The sequence below is a fragment of the Micropterus salmoides genome, unplaced genomic scaffold (assembly GCF_014851395.1).
Source record: "Micropterus salmoides isolate LMB-PRFRI ecotype aquatic unplaced genomic scaffold, ASM1485139v1 Ms_hic_scaffold_10, whole genome shotgun sequence".
Lineage (NCBI taxonomy): Eukaryota > Metazoa > Chordata > Actinopteri > Centrarchiformes > Centrarchidae > Micropterus > Micropterus salmoides.
The window spans coordinates 14,617,298-14,636,163 of NW_024040041.1; the positions used below are offsets into that span (position 1 = coordinate 14,617,298).

General features: G+C 38.2%; 1 pseudogene and 2 gene segments (V, D, J or C); all 3 read left to right on the forward strand.

Moving 5' to 3' along the window:
- The first annotated feature begins 6,167 nt into the window (after positions 1-6,167).
- LOC119887525 lies at positions 6,168-6,693 on the forward strand. The segment is given in 2 exon segments: positions 6,168-6,222; positions 6,310-6,693. Coding segments are annotated over 2 exon segments (363 nt in total).
- A 9,905-nt stretch (positions 6,694-16,598) lies between these two features.
- On the forward strand, positions 16,599-17,118 carry LOC119887494 (annotated as a pseudogene).
- A 910-nt stretch (positions 17,119-18,028) lies between these two features.
- Positions 18,029-18,478, forward strand: LOC119917620. The segment is given in 2 exon segments: positions 18,029-18,086; positions 18,174-18,478. Coding segments are annotated over 2 exon segments (348 nt in total).
- The last annotated feature ends 388 nt before the right edge of the window (positions 18,479-18,866 follow it).

Below are 18,866 nucleotides of genomic sequence, written 5' to 3' on the forward strand. Positions count from 1 at the left end.
TTTTCATTATGAAAATCTGTCCACAGACACTTCTGGAAAAGTACTGTAAATCACCACAATGGTAGTTCCCGCTACGGTAGGTGTCTCCTGGAACACATTTTGACAGTGAAACACAAACAGACTCAGGAGTTGAAAACAATACGAGTCACATGCTGTCACAGCTGGTATAAATGTCTGACTGTAATGATCACTTCATTCAGAACAGCCAATGACATTCATATATTATTTGGCATCTAAAGTTGGTCACAATATGGGAGTGAAATTCCGCTGATCTTAACTGTCACTTTGGACTGATCTAGAGTTTTATACTCCCTTTGTGAGCTTGCTTCACCACAACCCTAATTTCATTTACATAACAGATCTCACCATCTACTATAGATTTCAAGATGAACAGTTGGAAGAGTGAAGGAGCTGCTGTTTCTTCTTGTGCTTGTGAGACACTGAGATGTAAACTGAATGAATAAGTGATACTGCCAGAAGACAAATATTTGCCCAAAGTCTCCAGGGCCAGTTTCACCAAAGACAGGTCCAAAAATCTTTTGTACTTAGAGGTGTAGAGTCTGAAACAAGAAGACTCTGCTGTTTATTATTATGCACGAGAGCCACAGTGACACACCAGACTACAAAGCTGTACAAAAACTGAACAACACTCATTTCTGTATGAGAAGCACTGAAGCACGTCAGGGCTTTGAAAACACATTGAATGATGGCCAATTAACAATGTAAAACATTTTATCAATAAAAATGTATTTGTCAGTGTGTTGGGACAGATTATCATGACTCACAACAACGACTGCATTTATAAGTTTACTGTAATTACAACATAAATCAACTGCAGTGAAAACTTGCTTTAAACGCTGTTTAATACAATATTCAGTTTCAGTTTCTAAGACTTATTTATAGTAAAAGAAAATGTTGCTAAATAATAATAATAATAATCTTTATTTGTAGAGCACTTTTCAAAAACAAGTTACAAAGTGCTTTAACAAGTGTAAAGACAATAATAAATTAACCATCTTGTTGACATTTAAGTCCATATAAGCTCTTTCAAAAAAAAAGGTCTTTAAATAAATAATGATTTCTCTACCTAGTCTAGTCACTTGAGTAGACACGCTGTTTACAACTTAAACTGATTTAAATCAAATGTCACTCATGAAGAAGTGAAATGTGTGTGTGTGTGTGTGTGTGTGTGTGTGTGTGTGTGTGTGTGTGTGTGTGTGAGAGAGAGAGTGATTAAAAATGACAGTTCATTAAACACACACACATGTTTACTGTTTTTTTTTTATTTAACTGTATGAATTGAATTGTTGTATTTTCGTTAAAGCTTTGGCAATACTGTTCTGATGACATTCATGCAGATAAAGCATTTTAATTTAATTGAATTGAGTGAGTGAGAGGACAGAAGATCTCACATCCCTTCAGCCTCATAATCAACTATGTTCTCTGTAGCTCTGATACTGATCTCATGATCTGATGTTGTATCAGCTTTAGAGGACACGTGTTCCAACTAAAACCTTTTGCACATGCAACAACAACAAAACTGTTTTACAGTTAAACTCAGGCAGCTTCGTCAGGCCGAAGTGGAGGACTTCAGGAGTGATGACAGTGAATGCTGTGAAACCAGGTCAGAAACACGCTGACAAAGGAGATCAGAGAAGCAAACAGGTTTTCTATCGTTGTTGTTGCTGTTATTAGCTGTATGTCTGTATGTCTATGTCTGTATTTCTGTGTAAGTACATTGGGATCAGTAAATAATCAAAATGGAGTCAAATTCCATGTATATGTTGAGTGTGTGTTAAAATGCTAAACTGAACATTTGAACAGTGAGCAGGTGGTGTGTGCAATATTTCAGTATATAAAAGTGACAAATGTCCATCCATCCATTATCTATACCTGCTTATCCGTGCAGGGAGGTGCAAAGGATTCACAGAGGACATTGTGCTAGACGAGGCTGAGGAAAGAAGCTTTTTCTGAGTCTCTCTACTTGTGGAGATATTTGGATGAGTTACTGTCCCAGCAATTTTCAATTCTTATACAAGTAGCAGCCATGCATTTGGCTCTTTAAAATCTTTCTTCAGAAATACTGTTTTATGTAAATACTTTCACCCAGTAGAGTATTAAGAGTAGCAGCCGTAAGAACAGACTATTGAAATTATTTCATAACACTGTATTTTTTATTGTGTATTATTGTATTGTAGCCAACCATTCTGTTGCTGTCAAAGTTTAAAACTGTTACTTTCTCTGCTGCTGTCAGCTCTCATTTTAGCGTCAGATCGATGTAACTCTCTTCTACCACATTCACCTCTGTTATCCTACATTTAGTCTACTATTCAAATACATATGCTTCTGGCGTTTATACTGATAGACATTTTACTGAAATTGAAACATTTCAGACAAACATCAGAATTGGATTGGAGCTTAATTGGAGGGTTGACTATTTGACATTAATTCCCCAGTTTTCACAGTTTTCTCCACTAACGCTCTCTCCTCCCTGTGAGGAGGAGTCAATGCAAAACTCAGATGTCTTCCACCTCTACTTATCTGACTGCAGAGAGGATGACAGAGAACAGTGGACACACAGTTTAACATGATGGACTACATGACAGGACTGCTGCTTTTAACTGTCTGCTGGGCAGGTGAAGATCGTCATTGATTGAATCTGTCCTCATAAACTGGCTAGCTTACAGCAAGAAACTATTTTCTTGTTTGTCTTGACAGGTGTTGATGGTCAGACTCTGACATTCTGCTGTTTATTATTGTGCTCGACAGCCTCACAGTGACTGGAGTTGGTTGAGCAGCTGTACAAAATCCAACAGTACTCATCGTTCACATTTTTGACCCCAAGCATGAAGTATTTTCCTAATATTCTAATTACATATTCAATTCTATATTTAATTGTTTATATTTATTTTATTTATATATTATTATTTATTGTTTTATATTCTGTATTTACATTGCGCATATATATATATATATATATATATATATATATATATATATATATATATATATATATATATATCTCAATTCATTCTACAGATTACTAAAAACTGTTTCTGAGAAATATGATTATTTAACATTATCCACAATATAGATGACTTGTTAATAAAAGGTCCAAAAACAGCAACGTTTGATATTGTATGTTACATAATTTCTTTTGAATAATGCATTATACAGTCCAAAGATCACGTGTTCATAAAAGGGCAGCAGAACAATCTGCTTGTTGAAATGAAACTACTGCTAAAACTATACATTTCTCAACAATGTCTGGAAATGATGTGGAATTTAAAGTGAGTTATAAAATAAGTGTGAAGAACAATGTTGCAGTTTCTTTTATAAAATCACTAGAGGGCAGGCAGTTTCTGCAGAGGGCTCTGCAGCACTCATTAAAACTGCCCAAGATCATTGGTACCCATCTGCTGAGCCTCAGTAATATTGGTGTGGTTCCTGCTCAGAGCCCAAAGGATACTAAAAGACAGTACCCACCCAACCACAGCCTGTTCACCCTGCTGCCTTCTGGCAAGAGACATAGATGTTTCTGCTGTTGCATCACCAAACTGCAGTGCAGACTTCCCCCCAGGCTATGAGAATCTTAAATTCAAATTCATTCTCAGCATTGCTCCATGCAATATATATTTTTTTCTGTTTATATATATATATATATATATATATATATATATATATTTTTTTTTATTCTTCCTGTATTCGTCTCTGCTGTGTTATTGCTGTATTGCTGACAGTTTGGGACTCCATGTTGCATGTTAAACGGAAAGTAAAAACACTTCTGATCAAAAATCTCACCACAAAGCCACAGACATTTTAACTATAGCAACACAATAAAGTGCAGTTAACAGTCCCAAACAGAGCAAATTTGTGCCTCAGTTTTCAAATGTTTATATTGCAAATCTCCACCAGTTACGTTACCTCTGTGTCACAATAGGGACTCACAGAGCGAGAGCAGGTTCACTTGATTACTATCATGGCTCGACATTATTGGTTATACATTTGTTTTTCACTTTGTGAGAAAATTGATGTGTGGTGTGTGGAAAACGGCAGCTGCATGACTCTGACAAGACAACTTTTAACTTGATGAGAAATCAAATTAATCTCGTGGCACAAGATCTCGTCGCACCCCTAATGTTCTGACTGGGTTGATGGTTGTAATGCAAAGCTTGAAGTAATCATGCATGCAAGGGGAACACAAGGGACCACTGAAGTTGTGCAGTTGCATCCTCCGACCACTAGTTGATGCTGCATGTTTGTGTCTTATGATGTTTCAGTGCTTGACAGGTGTCCAACACCAGTAGTACCAACACAGTGCACATGTGTGCAGACACAAATTCCATCAAAAGTCTCTAAAGCTGTTAGAGTCGACTGAGAGCCAATCCAGCTGTGATCAGCTGCCGCCGTCATCAGAAACAGACATCGCTTCATGAGATGCTTTGGAGGAAAGGACGTCTCATGTCTCTAAAAACATATTTCCTTGTTCCTTCTCTCCTGGAATGGTTTCCTTGGAAAAGATGCGAGTGAGGAAAAGTGGATGCAATAAAGAGACTTGAGAAGCACCACCAATCTGCCTTCCTTCTTTCCATACTTCCAAAACTGATCTTTGTGTGATACATTTAACATTGAATAATTACAAATTAACAGTGAAACACACCTCATCAACACAAATGTATTTGTCAGTGTGTGGGACAGTTTATCATGACTCACTGCACTGCATTTATAGATAACCTTACAACATAATTCAACTGCAATGAAATGTTTTAAAACACTGTGTATGATACAATGTTCAGTTTTTTCTACGTTAACCTACACTAACTGTATGAAATTCAAGACATATTTTTTCAATAAATCATATCATGGCAGAAGATACAGGTGGATCTAAAAAAATTTGAAATAAAAAAATAAAATAAGTCTGGGCATTTGTCAAACTTTGCGATCAGGTTTCAAATCCATATAAAATTTTTGTAAAAATATAAATTGTCACACACATCCCGCTAGACTTTTTCCACAAAAAAAGTAAAAACAAAAAAAAAAGGGTCAATCGAGAAGACACACTGTGTACACCTTCGACCGATTTAAAAAATAAAAATTGTAAAAGAGTATTCAATAGTATGCAAATAAAAGTTACTCATAAGGAAGTGAAGTGTGTGTGTGTCAGTGAGAGGACAGAAGAGCTCACATCAGTTCAGCTTCAACATCAACATGTTCTCTGCAGCTCTGATACTGCTGCTGGCAGCTGGATCCTGTGAGGAGCTTTCAGTGGATTCACACTAATAAACACATTAGAAACACTGAATAGTCAGATGACTGATGGAGATAATGCTGATTTCTGTTTCCACAGGTGTGAACAGTATTGATCTCATCCAGCCAGACAGTCTTTGACCATCACCTGTCAGGTCTCTGGTTATTCTTTGACTGATAGCAGCTATGTAACAGGTTGGATCAGCCAGTGTCAAGGAAAACCAATGGACTGGATTTTTCATCAGTGGGGAAGTAGCACTGGCAACTTTTACCAAAATAATGCTCTGAAGAACAAGTTCAGCTACAGCAGAGACACTTCAGTCTAGTTCTGACAAAGCTGTACAGTTTCAGTAATAACATGCAGGGAACGAGCCAATAGCTGTTTATTTAATGAATGCATGACATGAATTTTCCTAATACATAAGCATTCATTCATTATAGTAACTATATATATATCTATGTATATAGTGTTGTACAATAGGCCATATTATACAGTCACATCTTTATCAAGGGATCCCTTAGCCTAATAATCTTAAAAATGTTATCATTATACATAGGAACCTAGGTCAATCACAGCTGTGTGGGCTGATGCAAGGCGATGACGATAAAATTACCTCACCTAGTCAGCCATTAAGACGGTTAATCAAAGTTGCGACTGCAGTAGTGAACTATGCTAGATACAAAAACAATGCCTAATAACTTGTAAACTGTTGTAAAAGTATTCACATGATGCAGACTGTACATAATAAACAACTTAAATAATGTGTTTATCAACCTAAAGCCTATTGTATAAATTATACTGAAACATCCAAGTCAAATCCAGTTCCTCCCTGTGAGGAGGAGTCAATGCAAAACTCAGATATCTTCCACCTCTACTTATCTGACTGCAGAGAGGATGACAGAGAACAGTGGACACACAGTTTAACATGATGGACTATAGGACAGGACTGCTGCTTTTAACTGTCTGCTGGGCAGGTGAAGATCTTCACTGATCTTTATTTAATGTTTTCTTGTAAGGTGTCAGTTTGTTGCATGTGATGGTTTTCTTTGCTGTCTTGACAGGTGTTGATGGTCAGACTCTGACAGAATCTGAACCAGTTGTTAAAAGACCTGGAGAATCCCACAGATTGACCTGTACAGCCTCTGGATTCACATTAAGCAGCTACCATATGAACTGGGTCAGACAGGCTCCTGGAAAAGGACTGGAGTGGATCGCTTTTATACACACAGGCAGTTCGCATATATTTTACTCCCAGTCAGTCCAGGGTAGATTCACCATCTCCAGAGATGACTCCAGCAGTAAGCTCTATCTACAGATGAACAGTCTGAAGACCGAGGACACAGCAGTGTATTACTGTGCCAGAGAGACACAGTGAGAGACAATAACAGGAGAGTCATACAAAAACTACTTCCTCTATTTACCAGCACCACTGGGAACATTTATTTCCACTACCACTGTGAAAGTAAAGTTAAAAGTTCACAGTGCTGGAAAGAGTCAGTGCTTTCTTCATTCATTAATTTCTTCATTTTCAAATAAAGATCCTAAATCCTAAATTCTGTTGCATAGTAACTCAAGATATAAGATCCATCCATCGTCAACCGCTTATCCTTATATTATGCGTACAGGGTCGGGGCTGGAGCCAATCCCAGCTGACATCGGGGCGAAAGGCGGGGTACACTCTGGACAGGTCTTTGCAGGTCTTTGCATGAATCAAAGTTTTGTATACTCCTTTATGTCCCATGTACACCTTCTCTTGTTGCAATAAAGATTTAAGGAGAAAAAAAGAATCTGATTTTTCCAACACCACATGAATGTACCATCAGTCAGCGCTCACCCCTCCCTTTCCAAGCAGGAGAAGCTATGGTGGCCAACACGCTCTGTCGGCTCTTGTTCTAAATAATACGTGTGGGCCTCCATTTCTCCAAATATCTCTTCTTTTCTTACTTCTAATAAACCAGCCGACTACTACTACATCTTCTTCTTCATATTCAACATAGTGATGAAACACACTCTGTAAAGTAGTTTGTCCATTTGGGCTACTGTTGAAACAATCAGCACAACAAGGACCCGCAGTGTATGTAGATAGAAATGGCTCATTCTAAGGTAATAAAAACATAATGTTTCATTATAAGGTCTTTACACACCACTGATAACATAGTTATGTATATTATATTGCATATATGTAAATAGATCCTCCTAAATATTAAACCCTGAACCTTTAATTGTAATTTTTTTGAAGCAAATACATAAATCTGGAGAGCAACACCATTTTAATCACATTTACATGTCCTATAAGAGAAAGTGGCAAAGGCCACTGAAAATAAATGTATTTCTTAAGCTTGTCTAACTGAAAACAAAAACCTCCATATTATTGATGGTTGTGGGAGGAGGGAGCTGGTAAACAGGTGACACTGGGCGAGAAGCAGGATACACTGGTGACAAGTCACCAGTTAGTTACAAGGTTCATTCATGTTCCATGTTCACCAAAAAAAACCTGACTGCCTAATCCAGCTCTCTCCTCCTTGTGAGGAGGATTCAATTAAATCTGTTAAATCTGCCTTGCTTATATCAGATTAGACAGTGCTGGGATCTACTACTTTCTGTCAAGTTCAAGGCCGGTTTACCATCTCCAGAGACCCATGTCTGCTCTGTGTTCTGTTATTAGTTCAGTCTGTTCTTCCTGTTACGTCTGTAGTGTGTTGGTGTATGATTAGGTTTTAGTCTGTAGGTTTCTTCTCTTGTGTCAGTTGCCTGTGCCTTATGTTCAGTTCTTATGTACCAGCCTAAGTTCTTGTCTTATTCTGCACGTTGATTTGCTTATGTCTGTCCCCCCCAATAATCCCTCTGCCTGCTTGTCTACCTGTTTCCCCAGTGATTACTGTGTGTCTGTGTGCTTGATTAGTCCCTCATGTCTCAGCTCGTTAGCCCTGGTGTGTATATGCAGGTGCTGGTCATATAATTAGAATATCATCAAAAAGTTGATTTATTTCAGTAATGCCATTCAAAAATTGAAACTTGTATAATGTATATATTCATTCCACACAGACTGATATATTTCAAGTGTTCATTCCTTTTAATATTGCAGTCAGATAAGTAGAGGTAATGTAATATAATATTTAATATTGTGAAAAGGTTCAATATTGAAGACACCTGGTGCCAAACTCTAATCAGCTAATTAACTCAAAACACCTGCAAAGGCCTTTAAATGGTCTCTCAGTCTAGTTCTGTAGGCTAGACAATCATGGGGAAGACTGCTGACTTGACAGTTGTCCAAGAGATGACCATTGACACCTTGCACAAGGAGGGCAAGACAAAGGGTCATTGCTAAATAGGCTGGCTGTTCAGAGAGCTCTGTGTCCAAGCACATTAATAGAGAGGCGAAGGGAAGGAAAAGATGTGGTAGAAAAAAAGTGTACAAGCAATAGGGATAACCGCACCCTGGAGAGGATTGTGAAACAAACCCCATTCAAAAATGTGGGGGAGATTCACAAAGAGTGGACTGCAGCTGGAGTCAGTGCTTCAAGAACCACCACGCACAGACGTATGCAAGACATGGGTTTCAGCTGTCGCATTCCTTGTGTCAAGCCACTCTTGAACAAGGCACAGCGTTAGAAGCGTCTCGCCTGGGCTAAAGACAAAAAGGACTGGACTGCTGCTGAGTGGTCCAAAGTTATGTTCTCTGATGAAAGTAAATTTTGCATTTCTTTTGGAAATCAAGGTCCCAGAGTCTGGAGGAAGAGAGGAGAGGCACAGAATCCACGTTGCTTGAAGTCCAGTGTAAAGTTTCCCAGTCAGTGATGGTTTGGGGTGCCATGTCATCTGCTGGTGTTAGTCCACTGTGTTTTCTGAGGTCCAAGGTCAACGCAGCCGTCTACCAGGAAGTTTTAGAGCACTTCATGCTTCCTGCTGCTGACCAACTTTATGGAGATGCAGATTTCATTTTTCAACAGGACTTGGCACCTGCACACAGTGCCAACTACCAGTACCTGGTCTAAGGACCATGGTATCCCTGTTCTTAATTGGCCAGCAAACTCGCCTGACCTTAACCCTATAGAAAATCTATGGGGTATTGTGAAGAGGAAGATGCGATACGCCAGACCCAACAATGCAGAAGAGCTGAAGGCCACTATCAGAGCAACCTGGGCTCTCATAACACCTGAGCACAGACTGATCGACTCCATGCCACGCTGCTTTGCTGCAGTAATTCAGGCAAAAGGAGCCCCACCTAAGTATTGAGTGCTGTACATGCTCATACTTTTCATGTTCATACTTTTCAGTTGGCCAACATTTCTAAAAATCCTTTTCTTGTATTGGTCTTAAGTAATATTCTAATTTTTGGAGATACTGAATTTGGGATTTTCATTATTAGTTGTCAGTTTTAATCATCACAATTAAGTGAAATAAACATTTGAAATATATCATATGTCTGTGTGTAATGAATGAATATAATATCCAAGTTTTACTTTTTGAATGGAATTACTGAAATAAATCAACTTTTTGATGATATTCTAATTATATGACCAGCACCTGTATGTTTGGTTTTTCTGTTCAGTCCTTGTCCGGTCATTGTAGCATGTATACGCTCTATCTCATGCAGTGTGTAGCTTGTAATACTCTGTCTGATATCCTGTGGCTGTATTCAGCCTGTCTGTTTGCCCTGCTTGTTTCAATGGATTTTGGACTTCTGTTGGATTACTGTCTTTTATTTGGACTCTGTTTATTTTGGAAACCCTCAGCGCAGCCACTCTGCCTGTAAGTGTGCTCACCTTTAGTTTGTTTAAATAAACCTTTTGAACTGTACCTGCTCAGCTCAGTGTCCTGCATTTGGGTCCACCAACCTTTTCCACCTTACCCAATTTGACAATTTGTTTTAATCTGTGTTTCATTATCTTTGCACTTGTTAAAGCACTTTGTAACTTGTTTTGGAAAAGTGCTCTTTAAATAAAGATTACTATTATTAATTATTATTATTGCTGCCAGAAACATACACACTGGTTAAAGGAAGCAGAGAGGCTAAAAACACCTCAGAACATTTGTTTACAATGTCCTACAGGTGTCAGTAGAGGATATGAAGTCAGATGACACTAAGGATAGTATGACAGTGACTCTAAAAGCACACACAGATGCACACTATGAAAGCAACAGCTGATGTTATGGTTTCTGACTTCATTGTTACATTTAACATGCACTTTTTATATTTTTCTACAGTTCTAATAAGGTCCCCATTATTGATTTTTTTAACAGCAGGTGTAAGGAAAATATTTGGCATTTCTGCATGATATATGTAGTATATGGATGGTCCACTAAATGTTGCTGAACAACATCAATAAAAACATCAAATTTGTTTATAAATAATGTTACACTGAATAACATGAAAAGCATCTTCATAATTAAAAATACCATAATTATAGTCAGAATATTAAACATTGATGTAAAATATTATTTACCTGAGATGTGGTGTGTTTCTCTGTGAGGAGGAGTCAATGTAGAACTCTGATCTCTTCCATCTCTACATATGTGTTGTACAGTGAAGGACAGAGACTGAATCACTGACATTTACAGTGTAGACTGGACAGAGATAACTGAATTTAAAAGTGATTCTGATTATTTGGTTGTTTTTCTCATCCTGTCTATTAACTGGGCAGGTAAGAACAAAGATCATCATTAACCAACAACAGTAAACACACTAAATAAAAATGTCATACTGTAAAAACCACATCCTCATAAAACAGTCAATGACAGCAAAACAATCTCTGAAATAATTTTAAAGTTAGGAATAAAAGACATACTACATGTTCACATTTCAGCCACATTCATGTTGAAATGATTTGACATCTAAAGCCGGTCACATCATTTGAGTGAAAATGTTGCTAATTTTAAAACACTAGAGGGCAGTCAGTGTCAGTGTCAAGTTTCTCTCTCTGTCACTTTAAGGATAATCTCTGGATCCATCTGCTAACCATTGCACTGTTCATGTTGTTAGTCAACTCAATCAAAAATAGTCAAAAGTCATCTGTGATGAAGTGGCTTTCAGTATTGTGTGGCAAAGTCCACTTTTACAAGCAGAAAACTGATCAACAAGAAAATGGTTTGAATATGTATTAAAAATGAAGAAGGCAGTCTGGAAGAAGAACTCAGTCATTTTTTTGGTTCTGACTTTCAGAAAGATGTCTTGCCACTGCATCTGCAGTGGATTAATTTATTGATTATCAAACTAGCCTAAACACTGCTGCAGCAGATCAGTCAGTGTGACAGTCAGTATTAACCAACTGGGGAAATGAATAGACATGGGCCTTTTTTATTAAGAGGGTTGTTGCAGTTCGGGTATAATGATGTACTTGTAAGATTAGGCTGTCCACCTTGATATCCACCAGTCATTAACACGTCACAAAAAATAGGATCCAATAGAGGGCTATTATCTCTTATTGCATTATTATGTTTTTATTTGTGGTAATTGCCCTTTCACAGTGACACAGCTGAAATCTTTCCTCATATAATATAACTACATCCAATTTTCTGTCTCTTTTCTCCTCCAGGAGACCAGACTGCTAAAACTACAGTAGGTAGTACAATAGTTAATTTATTGTCTCAGTCTATTGATTAACTGGCCTAAAGACAGAGAGGCGGTTACATCAGAGCCACAGTATCACATTTTAAAATTAATTTAACCCTGACAAAACCACGGATTGAATCCGAATCATGACTTTTGGGATCCGTTGCACTACAAGTGAAGCAGCATTGATCACTTTGAGGGGCGGGTAAATTTTGTCGCCACCGGGTATAAAAATAATTACCAGAAAGGGGGAAATTCCCCCAAATCTTCTTTTAAATAACTGCCTACCCAATTGAACACTAACCCCCTTATCCCAAGCCGCTCCAGTTACTTGATTAATATTTCAAGATTTATTGTCTGAAATACTTTTTTGAAATCAATGAATTCCCCAACTGCATATTTCTCATTTCTCTTATTTACGGCTAATATTCGAACATGAACTGGACATGATTCCTTAAGATTAAATTACTACTAATAAATGTGTAGCACCATAGCCTTAATGGAGATACTAACTAACCGAATAAAATTATTATTATTATTATGCTAACATTAATAAGAATTTTAAAAATGAAATCAAAATGTTTGAGTTAAATAATGCTGGGGTAGGCAATATATTTTATTATTATATATATATTCATTTTTGTTATATTTGTTGACCTCTTTAAATCAAATCCCTTGTTACAAAAATTAAAAACAAAATCTGTATCTGTGGCTGTTGTAGGACTGTAATGAACCATTTGGTATGAATGAAATGATGGCTGAAAAACTTGCCTGTGTCTGCCTACCTGCACCTACTCTGCCTGTGACCTCATTTAATGTAAAAATGTGTTTTGGTGGAGTGTCTTTGGCGGAAGGCCTGATGGGTGGGATTATTTTGGTTGGACACTTAAAAATCTAGTTGTCTCTTCCTGGTTTCTCCAATGTTGCCTACCCCAGCTTTTACTAAACCATAACTCTAAATCAAATTTATCTCCTCCCTGTGAGGAGGAGTCAATGCAAAACTCAGATGTCTTCCACCTCTACTTATCTGACTGCAGAGAGGATGACAGAGAACAGTGGACACACAGTTTAACATGATGGACTATAGGACAGGACTGCTGCTTTTAACTGTCTGCTGGGCAGGTGAAGATCTTCACAGATCTTAATATAATGTTTTGTTTTAAGGTGTCAGTTTGTTGCATGTGATGGTTTTCTTTGCTGTCTTAACAGGTGTTGATGGTCAGACTCTGACAGAATCTGAACCAGTGGTTAAAAGGCCTGGAGAATCCCACAGATTGACCTGTACAGCCTCTGGATTCACATTCAGCAGCTACCCTATGAACTGGGTCAGACAGGCTCCTGGAAAAGGACTAGAGTGGATTGCTTTTGTACACACAGGCAGTTCGCATATCTATTACTCCCAGTCAGTCCAGGGTAGATTCACCATCTCCAGAGATGACTCCAGCAGTAAAGTCTATCTACAGATGAACAGTCTGAAGACCGAGGACACAGCAGTGTATTACTGTGCCCGACAGACACAGTGAGAGACAATAACAGGAGACTCATACAAAAACTACTTCCTCTATTTACCAGCACCACTGGGAACATTTAGTTTCTACTACCACTGTGTTTGAAAATAAAGTTAAAGATTGCAGTGCTGGAAAGAGTCGTTTTGTTCATTCATTTCTTCATTTCTTCACTTTTAAATAAAGATCCTAAATAAAATTAAATTTGGTGCATTGTAACTCAAGATATAAGATAAAATATTTAAAATTGTTTTAAAAGGAGAATTTTAAGTAATTTCTTGAACATAAAAAGACTGGATCAGCTTGGTTCAGATGATGGGGACAGGTGGTTGGCATTAGATAAACAGGGGCAGTGATAAGAGTGTGACAGTGGAGGCGGTTAGTGACATAAGAGGCAATCTGATCATGGAGGGGTTTTTTTCATTGAATGAAAAGAATTTGATTTGTATGTTGAAAAAACGTGACATGGTCCCAGGGGCAGGAGTGAGAATAGGCGGGCAGCTGGGTCCTGGATGCATCGCATTTCCCGTGTTGTGAAGTTTTCTTCTGACTTCAATGTGTGTTCATTTGCTCTTAAGTCTGAATGTGAATCAGCATGAGCGCTACTACAAAGATGTGTTGGATTAGCATTATCAGAGCGTATAAACAACACGCAGTCATCTGGTTCACTCTACATGCACAGCAAACTAACTGTTATAACTATATTATAAATTACATGTTTGCAAAATATGTATATGCAATACGTGATTTTGCATAAATCAAAGTTCTGTATAATTCTTTATGTCCCATGTACTTTATTTCTCTTTTTGCAATAAAGATTCAAGGAGAAAAAAGATTCTGATTTTTCCAACACCGATGAATGCACCATCACTCGCCGCTCACCCCTCCCTTTCCAAGCGCAGGAGAAGTTATGGTGGCCGATACGCTCTGTCGGCTCTTGTGCTAAATAATAGGTGTGGGGTCCATTTGTCCAAATATCTCTTCTTTTCTTACTTCAAGTAAACAAGCTGACTACTAATACATCTTCTTCTTCATATTAAACATAGTGATGAAACACACTCTGTAAAGTAGTTTGTCCATTTGGGCTACTGTTGAAACAATCAGCACACCAAGGACCCGCAGTGTATGTAGATAGAAATGGCTCATTCTAAGGTAATAAAAACATAATGCTTCATTATGAGGTCTTTACACACCACTGAAAACATAGTTATGTATATTATATTGCATATATGTAAACAGATCCTCCTAAATATTAAACACTGATCCTTTAATTGTAATTTTTTTGAAGCAAATACATAAACCTGGAGAGCAACACCCAAAGGCCACTGAAAATAAATGTATTTCTTAAGCTTGTCTAACTGAAAACAAAAACCTCCTTCTTGTTAATGGTTGCGGGAGGAGGGAGCTGGTGAACAGGTGACATTGGGCAAGAAGCAGGATACACCGGTGACAAGTCACCAGTTAGTTACAAGGTTCATTCATGTTCCATTTTCACCAAACAAAAACTGACCGCCTAATCCAGCTCGCTCCTCACTGCGAGGAGGAGTCAATGTAAAACTCAGTTAAATCTGCCTTGCTTATATCAGATATGACAGTGCTGGGATCTACTACTTGATTGACCTGTACAGCCTCTGTATTCACATTTAGTAACCACTGGATGCACTGGATCCACTTTTATGATTCAATTATTTTGTCAAGTCATATAACATAAGTAAATGTTTTCTGATGTGATATTTTATACAATGTGGATCAGTTAAACCTACATTAAAGCCATGAATTCAAAATTAATTATTCAGTAAAATAAAACAGAATAACAGAGTGCCTGTACATGAGCTCCTCCCTCCTCGTGATATCCTGATGCAAATCTTCAGTCTGTGCAGTGTACTTCTGTCCTGCTGACTGCTCTTGTACTTTGTGTGGAGCATCAGAGGTCACATCTCCAGCCTCAGGATGATCAACACACTCACTCTTCTGCTGGTTGCTCTCTCTCTGCCCTGTGAGTTCTCCTGCTTCCTGCTGTTTTATCTTTTATCAGACAACATCGACTGATGGTCAGTCAATGATCCCAGAAAACTTCCCAGATGACTGTCTCGCTTTCTTCTGTGGTTCCTCTCTCCTTTCATCTCATCAGGTTGTACAGGTCAGAGTATGGAGTCCATTCCTTCCAGTTCAGTAGTGAAAAAGCCTGGGGAGACTCTCAGTCTCTCCTGCAGAGGATCTGGCTTCACATTTACCTGTTGTGCTATGAGCTGTGTCACAACCTGGCTCAACAAGTGACAAAAGCAGGAAACCACACAGTCTGAAAATAATAGGTATTTTAATAAGTAAATTAAGCAAAATATACAGTTGTAAGTGTCTGTCAGATCAGTATGTATGCAGTGTATGTGTGAGTGGAGTGTATGGGTGTAGAACACAAAGAACCAAACAAAACAGAATCAGTCGGCAGGCCAGGAGAAGAGGGAGTCAAATCATCTAGCAGGCTCCTTTATAGCCACCTGAGCCCCTCCTGCTCAGGTGTGTTGCATCTTACACCAGGTATCAGCTCCACCCACCAATTACCTGGATTAAAGGGACAAAACACAGCAAGATACAAAGAACAAGAGAGGGCCCAAACTTCGGGCCGTCACAGCTGTATAAGATAACCTGCAGGAAAAGCACTGGAATGCATCGGGGTTGGCCACATTCCTGCCAGTAACACTTATACCAGCAGTGTGCAAGGATGAATAGAAGTCACCAGAGATAACATCAACAGCATGGTGAATCTGAGACTCTCCAACTTAAAGCCAGAGGACTCTGCTGTGTATAACTGTCCCAGAGACACACTGGTTAAAGGAAGCAGAGAGGCTTTACAAAAACTCCTCAGAATATTTGTTTACAAAGACCTACAGGTGGCAGTAGAAGATATGAAGTCATATGACACTAACTAAGGAGTATGACAGTGACTCAAAAAACACACAGATGCACAATATGAAAGCAACAGCTGCCGTTGTGGTTTCTGATTAGCATTTCTGCATGATATATTTAGTATATGGATGGTCCACAAAATTTTGCTGTACAACATCAATAAAAACATCTAATTTGTGTATGAATAATGTTACTAATGAATAATTTGAGAAGAATCTTCATAATTAAAAATATCATAATAATAATGATATTAAACAATGATGTAAAACACTGTTTTCCAGAGATGTGGTGTGTTTCTCTGTGAGGAGGAGTCAATGCAAAACTCTGATCTCTTCCATCTCTACATATGTGTTGTACAGTGAAGGACAGAGAGACTGAATCACTGACATTTACAGTGTAGACTGGACAGAGACAACAGGCTTTTAAAATGATCAGACCTGATTATTTGGTTGTTTTTCTCATCCTGTCTATTAACTGGGCAGGTAAGAACAAAGAAAGTCTTTATTGGAAAGATGCTGATATTATAAAAAGTGACTATAATGAGGTGTTTAAATATCTGCAGGTACTGAGGCTCAAACACTGACAGAATCTGAATCAGTGGTAAAAAGACCTGGAGAATCCCACAGACTGACCTGTACATATTCAGGATTTAGTAGCCATCACTGGAACGCTTGGATCAGACAGGCTGCTGGAAAGGGACTGGAGTGGCTTGCTACTATCAGTGATAGCAGTGGCAGCATCTACTACTCTCAGTCCGTCAAAGGCCGGTTTACCATCTCCAGAGACAACAGCAAACAGCAGGTGTATCTGCAGATGAACAGTTTGAAGACTGAAGATTCTGCTGTTTATTATTGTGCTCGAGAGCCACAGTGACTGGAGTTGGATGAGCAGCTGTGCAAAAACCTACAGGACTCATCTTTACTGTGCTGATAAATACTTCTTTTTTAGTTTTAACCTTTGTTGTTGTTGTTTTTAATAAAAAAAGAGAATGATCATCATTAACCAACAACAATAAATAAAAATGTCTTATTAAAGACATTTTAAGGAATAAAATACATTTTCACATGCCAGCCACATTCATGTTTAAATGATTTGACCTCTACAGACGGTCACATTGTGGGAGTGAAAATGTTGCAGTTCCTATTTAAAAAAACACTAAGAGGGCAGTCAGTGTCAAGTTTCTCTCACTTTAAGGAGAATCTCATATCTGCTGATCTCATTGAGCTTTACTTAACTAGATTTTTAAACTCTCTCCCTTTGTGAGCTTTCTTCATCACAACACTAATAGAACATTTTAAATGCTGGATCAGCAGCGACTGCAGCTTCATGTGTTCATTTAGTTAGAATTCACCATCTTCAACTGATTTCAAGATAAACAGCTGGAAGACTGAAGGAGCTGCAGTTTCTTCTTATGATTTGAGAATTTCTGGTAAAAACTGAAAGAACAGATGAGACTGCAATAATAAACCTGTCTTCCTTTCTCATATTTTCCTTTTCTTTGCCTTAATTCACTTCATCGCTGCGAGTTTTGAAATGAAAATGACCGAGCAGCTTGTAAAAATGTTAGAACTTATAACTACACCCACATTCTTAGTCTGTCGCACAAATACACTCCAGTGAAAAACTCACCCAAAAAAGGTTAATAACACACATCTCTGTATCTGTTTCTCGTTTTTTTTTGACAGATTCAGTCTTTGTGTATCAACACTGTATCTCCACAATCTCAGACAGGCAAAATGCAAATTCACACACGGATGCACAGTCCCCACCCATTCTGCCTGCACAATATATATATCCTTCATATCATGTGTTTGCAGTTGCAAAGTTTCCACCATGACAGTTGTACAAAGTTTCCTACTCTTGGCTCTCATTTCAGGTTAGTAAAGTCGGTGTCCAGCGGAGGAGAAAAGGAGCTTTGGATGTTTGCTGGCTCCCTGTCATCTAAACTCTGTGTCTCTTTCAGCTGCTCAGGGCCAGTCCCTCACCTCCTCAGAGCCAGTGGTCAGCAGAGCTGGAGAACCAGTCACTCTGTCCTGTAAAGTGCAAGGTCTTTCTCTGGCTTGGCTGCACTGGATTCGTCAGAAACCAGGGAAAGGACTGGAATGGATCGGACGCATTGATAGTGGAACTGGCACAATATTTGCCCAAAGTCTCCAAGGGCAGTTTTCCATCACCAAAGACACGTCCAAAAACCTTGTGTACTTAGAGGTGAAGAGTCTGAAACAAGAAGACTCTGCTGTTTATTATTGTGCACGAGAGCCACAGTGACACACCAGACTACAAAGCTGTACAAAAACTGAACAACACTCGTTTCTGTATGAGAAGCACTGAAGCATGTCAGAGCTTTGAAAACACATTTCCCTTTGAATGATGGCCAAATAGCCATGAAACACACTTCATTAATACAAATGTATTTGTCAGTTTTGTGGGACAGTTTTTAATGACTCACAGCAACACCTGCATTTAAAAGAAGACATCCTTACTGTAATTACAACATAATTCACATAGAGTGAAAAGATCTGTATCATACAATATTCAGTTTTTCTATATTAACCTACACTAACATACTAACTAACACATGTCATAATTTTTTACAATAATTCAAATCCGTGCAGCGCCATTTGCTAAATTAATTATCTAGATGATAACATTTAAA